General features: G+C 38.1%; 1 protein-coding gene across 2 annotated transcripts in view; it reads right to left on the bottom strand.

Moving 5' to 3' along the window:
* Window positions 1–21077, bottom strand: part of fam168a (family with sequence similarity 168 member A) — a 151667-nt gene that overhangs the window by 21256 nt on the left and 109334 nt on the right. For both annotated transcript variants that reach the window (XM_059963950.1, XM_059963951.1), the window contains exons 4-5: window positions 9816–9941; window positions 5267–5409 (exon numbers count right to left, since the gene is read on the bottom strand). In XM_059963950.1, coding sequence (XP_059819933.1) covers window positions 5267–5409; window positions 9816–9941 — 269 coding nt within the window. The remainder of the gene's footprint in view (window positions 1–5266; window positions 5410–9815; window positions 9942–21077) is intronic.

Here is a 21077-nt window from a genome sequence, read left to right as displayed (position 1 = left end):
TCGTAGTAAAATTAAAGTTAATGGACATAAAGGGGGAACTATTCCAATGATATGAGTCATTCCTCAAACAATGTCATTTGAAAACAAACATCTCAACCCCAGAACTACTACAGGAGTTCCTTGGGGTACTGTCCTTGGCCCATTTTCAGCTGCTTAAAAATATAGAAACATATGAAACCTACAGCACAATACAGACCCTTCGGCCCACAAAGCTGTGCCAAACATGTCCCTAACTTAGAAATTACCTATGGTTACTCATAGCACTCTATTTTTTTTAAGCTCCAGGAGTCTCTTAAAAGACCCTATCGTATCTGCCTCCACCACCGTTGCGAGTAGCCCATTCCACACACTCACCACTCTTTGCGTAAGAAACCTTACTGCTGACATCTCTTAACTTACTTCCAAGCACCTTAAAACTGTGCCCTCTCGTGCTAGCCATTTCAGCCCTGGGAAAAAGCCTCTGACTATCAATGCTCTCATCATCTTATACACCTCTATCAGGTCACCTCTCATCTGCCATCACCCCAACGAGAAAAGGCCGAGTTCACTCAACATATACTTATAAGGCATGCTCCTCAATCCAGGCAACATCATTGTAAGTCTCCTCTGCACCCTTACTATAGTTTCCATATCCTTCCTATATTGAGGCAACCAGAACTGAGCACAGTACTCCAAGTGGGGTCTGACCAGGGTCCTATATTACCTCTTGGCTCCTGAACTCAATCCCACAATTGATGGAAGGCCAATGCACTGTATGTATCTGTCACTTCTCAGTCCAGTTTTGTATCCTTATCAATGTCCCGGTATAAACTCTGACAGCCCTCCACACTATCCACAACACCCCCAACCTTTGTGTCATCAGCAAATTTACTAACCCATCCCTCCATTTCTTCATCCAGGTCATTTATAAAAATCACAAAGAGTAAGGGTCCCAGAACAGATCCTTGAGGCACACTACTGGTCACTGACCTCCATGCAGAATATGACCCGTCTACAACCACTCTTTACCTTCTGTGGGCAAGCCAATTCTGGATCCACAAAGCAATGTCCCCTTGGATCCCATGCCTCCTTACTTTCTCAATAAGCCTTGCATGGGGTACCTTATCAAATGCCCAGCTGAAATCTATATACAATACATCTATCGCTCTTCCTTCATCAATGTGTTTAGTTACATCCTCAGAAAATTCAATCAGGCTCATAAGGCATGACCTGCCCTTTACAAAGCCATGCTGACTACTCCTAATCATATTATACCTCTCCAAATGTTCTAAATCCTGCCCCTCAGGACCTTCTCCATCAACTTATCAACCACTGAGGTAAGACTCACTGGCCTATAATTTCATGGGCTATCTCTATTCCCCTTCTTGAATAAGGAAACAACATCCGCAACCCTCCAATCCTCTGAAACCTTCCCTGCCTCCACTGATGATGCAAAGATCACTGCCAGTGACTCAGCAATCTCCTCCCTCACCTCCCACAGTAGCCTGGTGTACATTGCTCTGGTCCCGGTGACTAATCCAACTTGATGCTTTCCAAAATCCCCAGCACATCCTCTTCCTTAATATCTACATGCTCAAGCTTTTCAGTCCGCTGTAAGTCATCCCTACAATTGCCAAGATCCTTTTCCGTAGTGAATACTGAATCAAAGTATTCATTAAGTACCTCTGACATCTCCTCTGGTTCCATCACACTTTTCCATTGTCAGACTTGATTGGTCCTATTCTCTCACATCTTATCCTCTTGCTCTTCACAAACATGTAGAATGCTTTGGAGTTTACCTTAATCCTGTCCACCTAGACCTTCTCATGGCCCCTTCTGGCTCTCCTAATTTCATTCTTAAGCCCCTTCCTGCTAGCCTTATAATCTTATAGATCTCTATCATTACCTAGTTTTCTTTTCTTCTTGATTAGACTTACAACAGCTTTTGTACACCACGGTTCCTGTACCCTACCATCCTTTCCCTGTCTCGTACCTTTGCAGAACTCCACAGAAATATCCCCTGAACATTTGCCACATTTTTGCTGTATGCTTCCCTGAGAACATCTGTTTCCAATTTATGCTTCCAAGTTCCTGCCTGATAGCCTCATATTTCCCCTTATTCCAATTAAATACTTTCCTAACTTGTCTATTCCTATCCCCCTCCAAAGCTATGGTAAAGGAGATAGTGATCACAACTCTATCTCTAAAATGCTCTCCCACTGAGAGATCTGACACCTGACCAGGTTAATTTCCCAATACCAGATCAAGTACAGCCTCTCCTCTTGTAGGCTTATCTACATATTGTGTCAAGAAACCTTCTTGAACACACCTAGCAAACTCCACCCCATCTAAACTCCTCACTCTAAGCACATGCCAATCTATATTTGGGAAATTAAAATCTCCCACCACAACAACCCTGTTATTATTACTTCTTTCCAGAATCTGTCTCCCTATCCGCTCCTTGATGTCCCTGTTACTATTGGCTGGTCTATAAAAAACACCCAGTAGAGTTATTGACCCCTTCTTGTTCCTAACTTCCAACCACAGTGACTCCGTAGACAACCTCTCCATGACTTCCTCCTTTTCTACAGCTGTGACACTATCTCTGATCAGCAGTGCCACACCCCCACCTCTTTTGCCTCCCTCCCTGTCCTTTCTGAAACATCTAAAGCCTGGCACTCAAAATAACCATTCCTGCCCCTGAGCTATCCAAGTCTCTGTAATGGCCACAACATCATAGCTCCAAGTACTGATCGACGCTCTAAGCTAATGACCTTCCTTCCATGAGGTCAAAAAGCGAGCACCTTCATTGACAGTTCTGCAGGTCCAATTCCATTCACAACTCTTCAGCTAATAAAGCAGTGCATCCTGCAAGGCCTTAACAACATATAGAAATAGGCCAATAGGATGTGCTGGTTTTGGAGAGGGTCCAGAGACTTACAAGAATGAACCTAGGAATGAAAGGATTAACATATGAGGATCATTTGATGACACTACACCTGTACTCACTGGAGTGAAGAAATGAGCCGGGGGGGGGGAGGAAGGGAGAAATGGGGGTGAACCTCATTGAAATCTACTGAATATTGAAAGGCTTATATGGAGAGGATATGAAGAGGATGCTTCCAATATTGGGAAAGTCTAGGACCAAAGAGCACAGCCTCAAAATAGAAGGACTTCCGTTTGGAACAGAGAGGGAGTATTTCTTTAACCAGAGAGTGGTGAGTCGGTGGAATGCACTGCCACAGATGGATGTGAAGGCCAAGTCATTGGGTATATACTTAAAGAGGAGATTGATAAGTTTTTGATTAGTAAGGGCATCAAAGGTTACAGTGAGAAGGCAAGAAAAATGGGGAAAATAAAAATAAATCAGCCAAGAGCGAATGGTGGAGAAGATTCGATGGGCCAAATGGCCTAATTCTGCTCCTATGTCTTATGATCTTATAAGCAGCAAGTAAAGTCGCTCTTCATTTTCCATCTATGCTCTGATATTCAATGGTAACCTTAACATCCTGGAGGTTATGATTCACTAGAACTTCAATTGGACTAGGTAATGTGGCTACATAAGGAAATCAGAGATCACGTATCCAGCAACAAGCTTCTGAACACCCCAAAGTTTCACACCATCAAAAAGACACAAGTTTGAAGCTAGAAGTATAATAGATGCTCTCCACTTTACTGGATAAACTTAGACCCAAAATGCAGGCTCAAAAACAACAATGTTTGACAACAGATGTTCAAACAACAGATTGTTTAACTGCCACCCTAATCAACCCCCTCCATCATTCCTTCCATCACCTTCTAAAAATTGCAGGAATGCATTCTACCAAAGCCATTGTAGTTACTGACTGAAATAAGTTAGCTAAAATGGAACTTAAACTCATAAGCTCTATCAAAGAGGGCACAGACAGTGTCTGCAGGGACTTCTCCCTCCAACCCTCTGCAGTCATACAGCATCTATGGAATATCATTCCTTCACTGCTGTTGGCTGCAACACCTGGAATGCCGTACCCAAGAGTGTTATATTCTTAACTATAAGGACTACAGTAATTTTAGATGGCACACATTTTCAAGACTAATTCAGGATGGGTGATAAGTGTTGTCTGTCTACAACCCAGTCCCTGAAAAAGGAATAAAACAAAACAAAAAATATCTGGCTAACACACACAAAATGCTGGAGAATCTCAGCAAACTTGGGTCTTACCGAAGGGTTTCGGCCCAAAATGTCAACTGCACTTTTTTCCATAGATGCTGCCTGGCCTGCTGAGATCCTCCAGCATTTTGTGTATGTTGCTTGGATTTCCAGCAACTGCAGATTTTCTCTTGCTTGTGAAAAAATGTCTGGCTTAATTTGCACCATACTATTTTAGATCTCAGCCTGCAATCAGTGAAATGCCAAGTGTAGTTTGTTTTTTTTTGTTTGCACTTAATTATACTCAAATCAGCCAAAATCCCTCATGTTGTACTTCAGCATAGCAGAAAGGATCTATTGTGTGTTCAAAAAATTGGCAGAAGATCCCACACGCCAAATTCTCCAGATCAGCCATTTGATGTGGGGACCCATTGTATAATCGTGTCAAAGAGAGATAGGGAGATGAGGAAACTGCCTCATTTCATATTTCATTTGTTTCTCCATACAATTGGCAAAGGCAGAATATGGCAAGTCATTCAGCTAATCCTGTGATGTTTATTTCTCTCCATGCACATTAGATCCTATATACTTGCCTGCTACACTTACAGAAAATAAGTGAAATTTAAATTTGACAAATGCACCATGAATTCTGTCAACAATTTTCCATTAACACATCTGGCAGAAAGGTTTTTTTTACCTGATATTCCAAGCAATTCAGTGTCATTTGAACCCAATCACTAGTACCTTTCCCATCCTAAAGGTTCATTTAAGCCAGAATACTTTGAACTGTTTTGTAATGCAACACACTGCACAAGGGTTAATTTAATGACCAGATAAACTTATAGCTATGTCAATTGACAACACAGGTCTACCAGGACACCTAGTAAAGCCACGAGTGAGAATAAATAATCACAGGGAATATCTCGTTGCATTGATGACTACAGATGAAGAGCAAACAAAAATGATTAAACCAAGTGGAGAGAATAGATCAGAGCTTTCATGATTATAACTATCAGCAATCCTGTCCACCGCACAATTATACACCTATTATCCGGAATTAATTGGTGTGATGTGTGTACTATTTTCATGAATCACGCCACAATTCAATGCAAATTTAATCAGTTCATTAGTCACACTTCGATTTCACATTACATTTACCTGGGCATACAGATTTTGCTGTGGATAGGCACTTCTAATGGGATACATGGCAGTCTGGTAAGGGTTTGGAGATGGAGAATATGGTGGTGGTGCACCATTACTCTGAGTAGGTGCTACCTTGTAGGGGGTTCCTCCAGTGTATCCTAAAAAAATAAAATCAATTAAAAGCACAAGAAAAGCAGTACAAACTGATTTACTTCTCCAAATAATTTCTAAATTGGAATTCATATTTAAGATCAAAGTTTTAATTCAACTCTCATTTCCTCATTTTTAATTGACACTTATCCTTCTGTCAAAATCATCAGAAGTAAACAACCCCTCAATTTCTAGTTGAACTTAGAAACAAATCTAGTGCTCTAGAATTAAATGCTAACTCCAAAATGGAAAACAAAAACAAAGAAAAAGTAACTTTTACATTAACTCAAGAGCATGCAGTAAACTTTCTACTCTTTCTAAGCTGCTGTGGCACACAACTTTAGATAAACGATTTAGTTGGTTAAGATAATAACCAAGGATTTGCTGGAACAGGGAATCTTACATATGCACACAAATTTTTAGGAATTTTTAAAAAAATTCAACATCCTCAACCCCGCCCCCCTTCAATTTGTAAAGGACACACAGGATTATGGAAAATAATTTGAATTGGAGCCAAATTAGAAGAGAAACAAAAAATGTGGTGGGTGAAAACAAAGAAAAATTATAACTAGAACACTGGGAATTTACTCTATGTAGAAGCAAAATTCTACAGCTCACGAATTTCAAGGAACCAGGGAAAATAAATGGAATTGCCAGAGCAGTCTCCCCAATAAAGGGACCTTCATGTCAAGTACAAGCCACTATTTACTATTGAAAGTTCAATTTGTAATAATAGCACAGATGTGGCAATTTCTGAAAACAAGGGGTGGCAACAATGAGCACCTTTTTTTCAGGAGGCTGACAATGTACCAGACAAATCAACTAGCCATTTGATGTTATAAGCAATTCTTCACAGTTTACAAACCAATAATGGTGCAGGGAAACCCAATATATTCCAAGCAAATTCTGGGTCAGAACAACAACTGTGCTTTAAAACTTTAGCAGATTATACAAAATACATGTTCTATAAAATAACTACATAAATTTTAATCTATATTTTACTAAAGCTCGTAACAAAGTGATTAGAGCTGAGAACTAGCTATTTCATCCAGTGGAAAATTTAGTACAAAAATATTTTAAATAGGTTTGGACCACTAACTAATCCTGTCTTAAAATTGTTTTTATTCTATGCACAATTGAATAATTTATGGCTGGAATAATATTAACATAGGTCATTTTTACATAACAGGCTGACTCTCATTGTTTTGCTATATTACATCCTGGATCTTGCAAGTTTTCTTATACGAGATAGGATTTTATGCAGCCAATCTGTATAGTTATGACAAAGGACTGCAATATTCCTTAATGACAAAAATCTCAAACTACTTACTGTGTGGCAAAATAAAAGTGTTCAAAAACAGCTTACACAAAAATTATACAGAACATCTACATTTTAGAAGTAGTAAGATACATACTCATCCTGAGTTATGTATCTGTCAGATGTGGAATTGAGCAGAGATTTCCCCTCTCTTCAGGGAAAGGAAAAAGGTTAATCAGTGCTTGGTTACAAAGCAGTATTAGTATGCACTAAAATTAAGCCAACCAACCACCATTGTATGAAATGTGGCATGGGGAAACAGACAGAAAAATGATACTGGAAACAAAACCAGGTGCAAAAGGATCTTCGATGAGCATGCCTCAAAATGATTTATCATTCATGAATTAAGCAATAGGATTCCTAACTCTTTTTACCCCATTTCCAAGCACAAAAAATGTGATAGAAACAGGAGAATGCCACCCTTTGGTGGAGAATTTGTGTTAGGTGCCTTCATGCAGATGTGCTGATGAATCTTCTGTCTTTAACTTAGCCCCAATGAAAATGATCTGCATTGTAAATATGAATCTGGCTAATTGCCATGAAATTTCAAATAATCATTGATCTTGTTGGCTCTGGATGAACATTTTGACATTTAAACATAGGTTCAGTATTGAAGTTGACAAGTCATTTTAAAAATGAGGTTGGCATTGTAAACCAAGAAGACTGTTCATAAACAGCCCAACTAAACGGCCATCCAGGTACTTGCAAACCAGCTTAAGTTACCGAAGCAGTTTGTGCTCTAGCCCCAGTAACTAGCTTTAGAAGCTGCTAATTTAACAGCTAAAAATTTTTTTGGAAAGAAGTGTTTTACTGAATAAAACATCCTAGTCTCTACCCAGACTACAATTTTAAGTTAATAATTATTATGCAACATCATATCTCTAGAACCAGAAGATGAGAAAAGGATATTCCATTTTCATTTTGTTAAGTTACCAAGCCAAGGCTCCAACTTAACTTTCTATAAATGCATTAGAATCTACATGTTATCCATAAATACTGCAAGGTGCAATTTATAAAACTTTAATTTTATATCATTTCACATTATCTGAAATTTATTTGGTTCAACATGGGCTATTTTAACCAAGGGTGAAGATCGTGTACTGCACCCAGTGCACAATTCATATTCTGGGTTACAGGTCATTACCCTTTCCTGGCCAAATGTAATTCTGCTTCCAGTCTAAGTACTTCCAGCATTTACTTTTATCATTGAATCTAGTCTATCTTCTAATTTACACTTAAAATATTCACACACACTTTCATATCCATACACACATTCACATCTCAACTAACTAGGTAATGTAAATCACCTTGCCTCTTAAAAAAGGACTTACCTGCTTCATGGAGAGAAATTGGACGTGGCCAGCCTTTTGGAAAAAGTCATGCGTACAGTACAACCTGTCCACAAATATAATCTACAATCATTTTAAAATATTTGGCCCTGCCCAATTTTCATTAAATTAGGGAAAATGGAGTTTAGGTCAGACATAATATAAATTACTTTGTCCAGAAAGGATTCTGAAAGAAATTAGAAAAAAAAGACCTTCATTCTGGAAGACAACATCTTCAATGTTTTTCCACAGATAATTTAGAGTCTGCTCTTCCAATGAAAGCTCAGATGTCTCCTGACACTTGAGTATTCAACCATTTTCAGTGGAGTAGTAAACTATTTAAACATGAGGAAGTCCATTTGAGGTGGTTTGGAATGGGATGTGGAAGAGGAAAAGGAAAATGAGAAATACAGGGAAGAAGCAGCCTCATTTCATGAAGATTTGTAACTGATTTTTTTTTTGCATTATAGTTATTACATCAAATTTTCTTTAACAAATAGATAAATTTGTAAAAATGCATTGGAAATCAATTAAAACTGCATTGGAAATTAATTGAAATTGCATTTTACAGCTTCTTCCCCTTATCGTGGAACAAGGTACAAATTGCTGTGGCTTTTCTTTTAAATTCACCATGTTAGTACTACACAATTCTTATATTAGTGCTTCGTTCTTATGCATAGGTACCTAATGATCATGGGCAAATAGACAATTAGGCTACAAATTTGGCTGTGCACTTCACCAGTATATTGGAGTAGAACAGTAAACAAACGCTGTTCCAGATCAAGAACTAAAAATCTTTCATTGTGAAGAAATGGAGCCATGATTACAAAAAACAATGGAGTAAATCAGTGAATATGCTGATCAAAACAAGTAAATGCCAACAAATTTGTGCAATAAGTCTTTTTTAAGCTTAACATTTGTACTTTAATGCTCTGCATCCTGTCAAAGCGCAGTGTTTGTTCTGGCTCTTACATTCCCATGTAAAGAATAATTCTCTACAATGTGGTAATACTAATAAAGTGCAACACAATTTATATGCTGTACGATTTTAAAGCAGAATACAAAAAAAATCACATTGATTTGCAAAGTACAACTTGTGTAATGGAGTTTGAGTTTGTTTTGCTTCAAGTATACTTTAGAAAGCAAGGGTTGTAGTTGTAGTTAGGCATATAATGCCACAGAAAGTAGTTTGAGATTCTTAGTCGTTTATATCCTTAGATTGTTTTGCAAATACCATTTCTCTGTTGGATATTTACTCCAACTGATGTGCAGAAGAGACATGGCCAAAATATTCACACTTTTTGAGAGCTAATGGGGAAGGAAAATATTTATCCTCCATAGTTTTCAGCAACATCTTTTAAGTAGTACTGTTGTCTCAAGGAGGTCCTGATATAAATTTAAGCATTTTAATCTTTTGAATTACAATTTTTTTTCTTTAGCATCCATTAGTCTTCTAATAGTAGTTTAAATGATTTGATATTTTTGAAAAATAGGCTATCAACATGTAAAAATTTGATGATTATTAGTGGAAAATAATTACTACATTACCATCTTAATGTTATGACTTTCCTAAGGAAGTAATCTGTTTACTAAACAAACTGTTACCTTCAACTTTCTTAACCCAAATCCATAAAAATATTTTGCTTTTCCAGATGTGTCTTGAAATCTGTCTTTACCCCACTACTTCCCCAGGACTCTTCTGCACATGCCCTCCAAAAATAAACCAGCTCAATGAAAATCTACCATATAACAAGAATATTTTATTTACTGAATGACGCAGAAGAAGCTTGGAAAGTTCTGCTCTCAGTGCCAGCATCGACTGGGAGGTCATAAGTACCCTCAGTGGCACCAGAAGTTGACGTCTGTGGCCAGCTCTGTCTCATCATGAATAAAGCTTGCAAGAGACAGAAAAAAAAAATGGGTGTTACCAATAAAAAGCTTTCAGTAATAACAATGCAATGATTCATGGACTGATGGCATCAGTCTTAATGTACAGCATTTACAGAATCAAGATCAGATAACAGATCTGAAACAACAATGAAAACAAATGCACTTTGAAGCATTACACAGACTTCACAAACATAAACTTAACTGATTTGATGAGACTACTAAAAGCATTTATGAGTTTTAGAAAGACATTCATAATTTTTCCCATGACTGTGCGAAACTCCTCCCATCATTAAGTTGTCTAGGTTTAATAATAAAACTTCCTACGTAAACCTGGAATGCTAGCCTAGCAGTTAGCACAACTCCAAACAGTGCCAGAAATCAGCAATTGGTGTTCATTTTCTATCACTGTCTGAAAAGAGTTTGTATGTTCTCCCTGTGACTGTGTGGGTTTCTTCCAAATGCTCTGGTTTCCTCCCACATTTCAAAGACGTACAGATTAGAGTACAAAAGTCATGAGCTTGCTATGTTGGCACCAGAAGTACAGACATTTGTGGGCAGCTCCATACAATCCTTGCTGATTTAATTTGGCACTAACAATGCATTCTGCTTTTTTTGACAAACACGTGACAAATAAAGCTAATCTCTAATCTCTCTATCTCCAACTCCTAGTTCTTGCCTTGTTGCATGATGCATCTGTAACGTTCTCCTTCGCGTGTAACGAAACGCTGAATTAAACGTCGAGATAAACCACAGTTAATAAGAACCAGATCGCAGTAAGATTAACCATTTACTGTTCACTCTTCACATTAACATATGGTGAAAACTGTTGATAAAACAATACAAGATTGATACAGTATTTGTTCCTTCCTTGATATCACATTTCAATTGTAAATACCTGTAAAGGTGACTATAACAACATTACACTAAGGTGCAGTATACAGGGAGAGTTTACCTGCTCCATTGACTACTTTAAATAACTTCCATGCAAACTATCCACGACTCTTTAACTAACGAAAGCATAAACATTATCGACCGTCGTTACTTCTAACAGGATCGGCATTAACATCTTAGTTCAATATATCGATTATCTATTAACTTACAGTGTTGCTCTCACTGTGATTTCTCATGCCTGCAAAACAACTTCTGCTCAGGTGAGCGTCGTGGTAAGCCCCCACCCTCGCGCTAATTTCAAACCGGTATTTTCCCACAAGATGCGGCGAAACCGGATGTGACGTCATCGCATGCCGATATATTTTACATGCAATGAATATACTTTAAACACTTCTAATTCTAACTAGAAAATACTATCGAATGAATTACTAAGCAAAAATATTATAAACTAAATAACTGTCGTAAAGACAGCACAGCATCTATGGTTCCCACTTATTCTAGTCAAGGTCATGATCCAGCAACCTCTAGGTTATAAGCCCAGCATCCTTCCGCTGCACCATTCTGCTGTTGCGTAGAATCAGGCCAAAAGCAGAGGGTAGGAATAACTGAGTATTTTTCAGATTGGCCAGCCATAACTAGTGAAGTACCATACGATTCCTTCTCCAAGGATCACCTCGTCATGGTGGAGAGACGTGAAAGTTCCTGAGATCCCAAAAGTGACGCTATCTGGAGTTTAGTTCCTGGTAGGACCAAGGTGTTAAGGTGTTAAGGACCAGGCGAAAAGTGATCCAACCAAGATCTCAACAGTGAAGCTGGCAGAGGATGACATATCACAATGTCAGTGAAAGTGGAGGAAGACTACAGCAGTGAAAAGTCATCCAGTCATCTTGCACTCTATGTCACTGGACCCGGACTCTAATCTGCCAAGGTCTGTGTGAAGGCTATGGGTGTTTGATTCAGTCACGAGATCCTTTAACTGAGGGCAGAACACTCTGGCAGCTACACCCACTACTGAACAGCCCTATTTGGGATCCACCCCACTTGGGGAAGGGGTTGGAAAAGATGACCTAAAAATAGCCTGCTTCAAGCTCCTGACTGGATTAACCCACCCAGATGGATCACCATATGTTGTCAGAAACAAAGAAATATGACCTTTGGAGCCTAGAATGTGCACACTCTGATATATAGTACAACCAGTGATCGACCAAGAAAACTGCAATAATCGCCAGAGAACTGAGGAGATGCCAGGTTGACCTGGCTGCTCTTTCTGAAACCTGTCTGGCAGAGGAAGGGCAACTAAGGGAGAAGGGTGGTCAACCGATGAGCCCAGTATCCTTGGTGTTGGGTTTGCAACAACAAAAAAAAAGACTGTTAGTTAACTCTGAGCTTCCTGGGGGGGGGGGAATCAGTGAATGTTTCATGACAATCCATTTGGTGCTTGCCAACAATCAGATGGCACCAACTCTGGGCTCACACAATTATGAAAAAGAGGCCTTCTAGCTTGCCTAAACACGACACAGTCAAGCAGCCCCAAACAGTACAAAATAATTCTCTTAGGAGACGTCAACTCAAATGGACTACTACTTCTCACACATGCGCTGAGTACAGTCTTAAATTCATAACCACTCTCTTCTGCCAGAAAAACAAAATTTAAGGCATCTTAACAGCACCTTCAATCTAAACAGTGGCATCACATTGACTATGTTATTGTCCAAGCTAGGGACCACCCGATGTAAAGGCCATGTTTGGCGCAGATGACCGATGGACAGATTATCACCTGATTTTCTCCACCATATCCAGACTATAAGAAGAGAATTTATAAGATGCAGTTCAGTGCAAGACTAAAACTCGAGAACCTGCTTGACACTGCCACCCAACAGCATCTTCAAGCCTCATTTGAGGAAAACTACCAACAGGAATACCTAGAGGATATGAAAGAACACTGAGGTCTGATTAAATCCACCATCCTCAATACCTGCAAAAGCATCCTTGGGTACACGTCCAGAAAATATAAGGATTGGTTTGATGTTAACAAACATGGAGATAGAACAGTTCATCTCCAAGAAAAGCAAAGCCTTTTGTGCCTGGCAGAATGACTTTGGCAGCAAGGCCAAGAAAGGAGGTAAATGTTCAGCACAGGGTGAGAGAGCTAAAGAATTCTTGGTGAACTGTGAAAGCTCTGGAAATTCAGAGACTGGCAGACTCCAGGCTTCTTCAGTGCCAACAAAGCAGTCTATGGTTCCAAGCTACTTTGGATTAAACCATCTGTGCTCAAAGGATGGAAAGAACTTGTTAAAGGATCAAAATGATATCAATGATCAACAGAGAGCATATTTAAGAATTTCTTAACCACAACTGCACTGCTGAGCTAAAGGTCACTAACCAAACCCTTCAGAGACCTGTGAGAGAAGGCACTGGGGAACCTCCCACTATGAAAGAGGCCAATGATGCCATCAGAAGGCTAAAAAGCAACAGAGCTACTGGTCTTAATGGGATCCCCGCAGAGATCCTTAAGGAAATTGGACCAGTATTCCTGTGCAAATACATGCCTTGCAGCCGAGGGTCTGGAAAAAGAAACAACTGCCCTCAGAGCTCAGTGATGTTCTAACAGTGACCATATTGTAGCCACGACAGAGCCATCTCCCTCCTGTCAACAACAGGCAAAGTGCTTTCATGTATCCTTTGTCAACCAACTCCTTCTGCTATCTGAAGTACTCTGTAAATCACAATGTGGTTTCAGCCCATCTAGAGGTACCCCAGATATGATCTTCACAGCATGCCAATTACAGGAAAAATGCTGTGAACAAAGGCAACTCCTGTACTTGACTTTCATAGATTTGAGAGAGGCATTTGATACAATAGATTACCAAGCTCTCTGGCATATACTATTGAGACATGGCTGTCCAAACAAAGTACTTACAAATACTGAAGCTGCTGTATGATGGCATGTTAGCCACAGTACTGAGTAACAGAAGCGCAGAATCAGAAGCCTTTACTGTCAAGACAGGAGTCAAACATGGCTGTATCATTGCGTCCAACCTATCTGCCATCTTTATTACTGCACCTTATTGGCCACAGGGAATCCCAATCGTGTATTGAATGGACAACAAGCTTTTCAACTTCAACTGCTTCAAAACCAACAAGATCAGCACCACCACTATAATAGAGCTTCAGTATGCAGATAACAACTCCATCACAGCACACTCTGAAGAAACCTCCAATGTATGCCAAGGCATAAAGAGTCCCAAGTCTTGTTTTAAATATATAAAAAAGACACAGGTTCTATATTAGCCCCCACCCAACCATTTATCCAACCCTCCATAAAAGTCGATGATATTGCCCTTGAAAATGTACTTTCCCTACTTAGGTAGCATTCTCCTGAAAAGCAGACATCAATTTGGAGATCAATCACCACCTGATTACTATTCATGGAGCATATGCAAGATTAAGGACAAGAGTCTTTGAAGATCATGACCTACAGGTGCAAAGAAAATGTTGGTCTTTAGAGTAGTTGTCCTTCCTACATTACTGTATGGAGCCGAATCTATATAATCTATAGTAGACACCTGAAAGCCTTGGAACAATATCAACGAACTTACTAAACATTTTGAGGATCAGCTAGAAGGACAGACCCATTGGAGGACTGGAGGAGGCCAACATGGAGACATAGAAAAGTACAGAACTGATCAGGCCATTTGGCCCATCTCAGCCATGCCGAATAATTTAAATAGCCTAGTCCTATTGACCTACACCATCTACTTATCCAAACTTCTCTCAATGTGTTAATCAAACTTGCATGCACCAATTGCACTAGCAGCTTGTTCCACATATCACAACCTTGAGTGAATAAATTTCCCCTCATGTTTCTCAAACATTTCACCTTTCACCCTTAACCATGACCTCTAGATATAGTCCCATCCAACCTCAGTGGAAAAGACCTGCTTGCATTTACCCTATCTATACCCCTCATAATTTTGTATATCTCGATCAAACTTCTCCTCAATCTTCTCCGTATCGAGGAATAAAGCGCTAATGTGTTCAACCTTTCCTTATAAAATGGATCCTTCAGTCCCAGCAACATCCTTGTAAATCTTCTCTGTATTCTTTCTTGTAGGTAGGTGACCGAAACTGCACACAATACTACAAATTAGTCCTCATTAATGTCTTGTACAGCTTCAACATAACATCTCATCTCCTGTACTCAGTACTTTGACTTACGAAGGCCAACATGCCAAGAGCTTCTTTACGACTCTAACTACCTGAGCCAGCACTTTCAACGAATTATGGAGGGAGAGCAGAGCTTAGGAGGGATAATGACATCTAACTGCAACTCTTTTGCTTGCATCTTTGGAAACAGCTATTTCCACCTTTAATATCTTCATTTTTCCCTTTCAGGGTTCTTTTGAAGACCCTGACCTGGAGTAACATGCAGGCTTTGGTTCTTTGAGCGAATGGGACCTGTTCTTGGGGTTCCACGACTGGCCGTTATTCGACATGTCAAGGGTTTGGCCTGAGAGTCTCGATCGTGTTTGGAAGCTTAAGATCTTGGGGCTCTGGAGACGGGTGGATCGAGGGTCGGTGTCACGGCAGTAGACTCGTGTGTCGTCGGAGAGGCCAGAAAATCTTTCGCTGTGGGCCTGAAGACCTGAGGTCTTTACGATCTTTGGACACAGAGCTCGAGAAAAATGTTGAAATGGACTTTTAGCATCATACACCAGTGGGTTGTTCTTATGTCTCCTGCTCGCTGTGAAAATGGGGAACACTTCCCTCTCCCAGGGAGAGAGAACCTGTGGTTTGCCGAATGTCGGATGAAATGCAAAGCCTTTGGGGTAACTTTGGTCTGTGTCTTTGCTATTGCTTAGCACACGCTTGGGCTCAGTCACAGTACCAATGCAGGGGGAGATCTGGGGGGGAGTTTGGGGTTATCACGTTTAACTGTTGTTCATTCTTTGGGGCACTTCTCTGTTTTCCTGGATGTTTGTGAAGAAAAAGCATATCAGGATGTATATTGTATATATTTCTCTGACATTAAATTCAAGCTTTAAACCTGTTTTCTCAGATCCCTTAGTTCTACTGCACTCCTCAGTGCTCTATCATTCACTGTGTAAGACCTACCTTGGTTGGTCCTTCCTGGTGCAATACCTTGCACTTGTCTACATTAAGTTTCATCTGCCATTCTTCAGCTGGTCTAGATCCCACTATAAAGCACTCAGCATTCAAAACGATCATACCCTCAAAACTAATCAATAAGCTCCAAGACCTCTTTATGCAACTGGATCCTTGATATTCTCATTTGCAGACCCCAGTTAGTTCAGACTGGCAACTGCTCCTCCACAATTACCATCAGCATATTTGCACCATAAAACTGTGTGCTCAGCACCAGTCTACTCAATTACACTTTTACAAGGCTAAGCACACCTCCAATGCCACATTTAAGTTTGTTGTCAATACCACTGTCATTGCCCAAATCACAGGTGGTAATAAATCAGCATATAGGAGGGAGATCAAAAACTTAGCTGAGTGGTGCTACAAGAACATCTCTCTCAATGTCAGGAAGACTAAGGAGCTGATTATTGACTTCAGGAGGAGGAAATCGGAGGAGCAATAGCCAGTCTTCATCAGGGAATCAGAGGTGGAGAGGAATAGCAACTTTAAATTTCTCATTGTTATTATTTCTGATTATCAATCCTTGGTCCCACATGCAAGTACCAATACAAAGAAAGCACAGCAGTACCTCTACTTTCTTGTGAAGATACGGCATGACATCTAAAACTTCAATAAACTTCTATAGATGTGAAGTGGAGACCATACTGACTGGTTACATCATGGTCTGGTATGGAAACCAATGCCCTTGAATGGAAAAGCTTACAAAAAGTAGTGGATACAGCCCAGTCAATCACAGGCAAAGCCCTCTCCACCACTGAGCACATCTACAAGGAGTGGCGTTGTGGGAAAGCAGCATCCACTATCAAGAACCCCCACCATCCAGTCCAAACTCTTCTGCTACTGCCATTAGGACAGAGGTACAGGAGCCTCAGGACTCTCACTACCAGGTTCAGGAACAGTTATTACTCCTCAGCCATCATGCTCTTGAACCAGAGGAGATAACTTCACTCACCTCATCACCGAACTGTTCCCACAACTTTTCAAGGACTCTTTATCCCATATTCTCGATATTTATTACTTTTTAAACATTATTTTGTTTGTTTTTTCTTTTTGTATTTGCACAGTTTAGTGTCTTTTGTCTGTTTTATGTGTATTTTTCATTGATTCTATTGTGTTTTGTTGTATTTACTGCAAAGCCCCCCAGGAAAATGAATCTCAGGGTTGTAGGTCATGATATATGCACTATATATAATAAACTTAATTTGAACTTAAATTTTTTCCTTTTTGGTTTCAAAATCTTTATTTTTGATTTGGCAGCTAATCTCAAATCTTATGTTATTAAAAGGTACATCGTTTGATAAAAGGTAGGTTATATTTTCTCCCTTCCTATCTCTTGGCAAAAAAGTCTCAAAAATAGTCCAAATGTTAATAATTCATTAAATGAATATTCAAATGGAAAACAGAAAGCAGCAACTGCCTCCATAGAAAATTAAGTTTACATTATTTAAGCTTGTCTATAATTTTTTTTTATTTTGAAAATTCTGATATATCAGCACTGAAAATGGATTATAACAACAAAATCAAAAACCAAATCAAATATCAAAATGGCTTAATGAACTGAAGAGAAGAAACATTAGTTCCAACTTTGCAAATTCCAGCAGATTTAGAGCTGGAGATAGTTCCAAACTATTAATCTAGATTGCAGTCAAACTTACAAATGTGGGGGGAAGAATGGTTCAGCAACCTGCCAAATAATTGCACCATGTAAACAGCTGTTTAAACATCACCCATTACAAATAACTAATTGCTGTATCCCAAATCTTGTACAGATACTCCACGGTCACTTCTAAATACTATACAAGATTTGGGATATTGCATGGCTCTTCAATTAATTAGTTTTACTACAGTTGTACTAATTTTACTTCAATTAGCACAACGTAAAATACATAATCTGCAAACGTTTGCAAAAGTTAATTACCAAAAGATAAACCAATAACTTATGAACACAAGCTTAACAATCAGTACACTGGCTCCATCAATTCAAGCTGAGAACTGGAGGTTATCAGCAATTTTAATAAAATGAAGCAAGCCCATGAGGACAATGAAAACGCTTTGGCAATGGATTGTGTATTTAAATACACTAAAGATCTTCATTCAGCATGTGAGTAAGAAAACATTGGTGTAGTTAAGCCAGAGCACTGCTAGCACTGTTTATAAATGCAGGCAAATACTCAAATCTGCAGCACCAACATCATAATGTCAACATGCTATGACAAAATAGGACTTTTGTCAATGACAAAGAAGCTAACAGAGCTAGCCAGAAACTCTAGACCATGCTCAAATTACTAATTCAAGATTGTTTACTCATTTCCTGTACACAAGTGTACTGAGAATAAAATAATTGTTACTCCGAATCAGATGCAGTGCAAAACAACACAAAAAATAAAGAACACAATAATAAAAATAAAGAACACAAAATTAATATAAATACTTAAGATAGCTTATATACATTGATTGATTGTATGTCTGTAAAGTGAGGCTAGGCTATACATAAACTGACTGACGGGAACTAATAAAGTAGTGATGGAGTAAGTGGGTACTTGGGAACTCTAACATAATATAGAATAGCCTGGTGCTATTATCAATAGTTTCATTCAGATGTCTGAGATTGAGGTGCTGATTTATACGACATTTAGAATCCAATAACTTACAGCTTTCATAAAGCAATCTGAATTGGCATTATATTTCACTGCATAAACATGATAAAAGTAACTGTTTCCTGAAGAGTAAGTGCTTGCTGGAAATAAAGAACTAGGGACAAAGAACAAAGAGGCATCTCTAAAGTTAAAGGAAGAACAAGTTTCTGAGTATACTCAGGTATTTGCAAACAAGAGCCTGCAGAGTATACAAAAGTCTACTACACCCACATCAGGATAAATTATGAAAAAAAACTTTCATAAATGAACTTTTGTACAGCATTTAGAAAACTGACTGCAAGCGATTTTTACAGTATTATTTCTTAAATTAATAAGTGTATTATAATACTGAAAAAAATCTTAAATTATTCTCCATTGAGGACTATTTAACTTTTCATCTACTTTAGAAGTTATTTTTCTTGGCAGAACTATCAGCTTTGGAAAGCAATGGGCCAGAACCCATTTCTTCAAGAGATACCACATCCCATACCCCGCCCCTTCTACTTAGTTCAAGTGTGATGGGTCCAGCTCATTGGCTTTCCATGAACTGGATTGCAGCAATTGTGGTCTAGGTGTTGTGAAGTGAAGAGTGTCTGCCAAAGAACACATCCCAAACCTAACAGAAGTTTTGAGAGATGATAAAGGCTGAAGTTATGGAAAACACCCCAAAAAATTAATTAAAACAAAATAATTTAACAACTTCTCATTGTAGCCTATTAATTCTATGTGTTACATTCCCCACAACAATTATTGTGTCCTGGGCAATGTGCCTTTGAGTTCAAGAGGTGATTCACCAGAGTCTACTGGTAATGCAAACTGACAGACTTAGACATCCAAATTTGTTAACAAGTTCTGAACTTTCCCCCCTTAACATCCCTGTCTAAAAAAAAGTAAAAAGAAAAAAAAAGGAAGAAAGGATTGCCTGGATATCGGAGGATCTCCACATGCTCCATGGAGTTCAAAATAACTTTAGTATATATCTTTATTTTTCCCCCAAATAACTAATAATTTTATCTTCAAAGGACCTATATATTTAATCCTATCTTTTGTAGATAGGGGTGCCAAATTTTCAAAAATATATCATATTCATTTCTTAAATTATGTTATTTTTTCAAGTGGAATACAGCTATATATTTCATTATTCCAACGATCCATAGTTAAGTATGAATCTAATTTCCAAGTAACTGCAATAGCTTTTTTGGCTACTGTTAATACAATTTTTATAATTTTTTTCTGATATTTATTCAATTTAGTTTTCAGTATTATCCCTTCAATATCACCTAGTAAAAATAACGTTGGGCTATGTGGAAGTTGTATTCCAATAATTTGTTCCAGTAAAAGTTTTAGATTTATCCAAAAAGGTTGAATTTTAAAACAAGACCAAGTAGAGTGTAAAAAAGTACCGATTTCTTGATTACATCGGAAACATTGGTCAGATAAATTTGGGTTTAATCTATTTATTTTTTGTGGTGTAATATATAATTGATGTAAAAAAATTTTATTGTACTAATCTAAGTCGGACATTTATTGTATTTGTCATACTATCAAGACATAGTCCTGACCAATTTTTTTCATCAATTTTAATATTCAAATCAGTTTCCCATTTTTGTCTTGACTTATGAATTCCTGGTTTAATTGTCTGTTTTTGAATCAAATTATACATACTAGACGTAAATTTTTTAATAATTAAAGTTTCTATTTCATTAGGTTTTGGCATTAACATTGGTTGACCCAGTTTATCTCTTAAATGGGCCTTTAATTGAAAATAACAGAAAAGAGTATTATTTGATATTTTATATTTATTCTTTAACTGATCAAACAACATCAATATACCTCCTTCAAAACAGTCACCTATATATCTGGTCCCTTTTTGAAACCAGTTATATAAAAGTTAGTTATCCATTGTAAAAGGAGTAAGTCTATTTTGAATTAGGGTTCTCTTTGCTAATAAAGATTTCTTTATCTCATCATCCTCATTTACCTTATTCCATAAGTCAATCAAATGTTTTAATAGAAGAGATTTTTTTCTTTTCCTGTATCCATTTGGATTCCCATTTATATATAAAATCTTCTGGTATATTTTCTCCCATCTTATCTAACTCTATTCTAATCCATGCCAGTTTTTCTTAATCAAAAAAAAAAATGCAATAAATCTAAGTTGACTTGTTTTATAATAATTCTTAAAATTTGGGAGTTGTAACCCTCCTAGGTCAAATTTACATGTCAACTTTTCCAACGATATTCTTGACATCTTACCTTTCCAAAGAAACTTCCTCACATATTTATTCAACTCTTGAAAAAACTTCTTGGGCAGTTGTATTGGTAATGTTTGGAATAAATATTATAATCTAGGAAATATATTCATTTTTACAGCATTAACTCTACCTACTAATGTTATTGGTAACATCATCCATTTATCAAGATCTTCTTGTAATTTTTTCAATAAT

The sequence above is a fragment of the Hypanus sabinus genome, chromosome 3 (assembly GCF_030144855.1).
Source record: "Hypanus sabinus isolate sHypSab1 chromosome 3, sHypSab1.hap1, whole genome shotgun sequence".
NCBI lineage: Eukaryota > Metazoa > Chordata > Chondrichthyes > Myliobatiformes > Dasyatidae > Hypanus > Hypanus sabinus.
The sequence above is the reverse complement of the archived record's forward strand: the minus strand, read 5'-3'. Positions and strand labels throughout refer to the sequence as shown.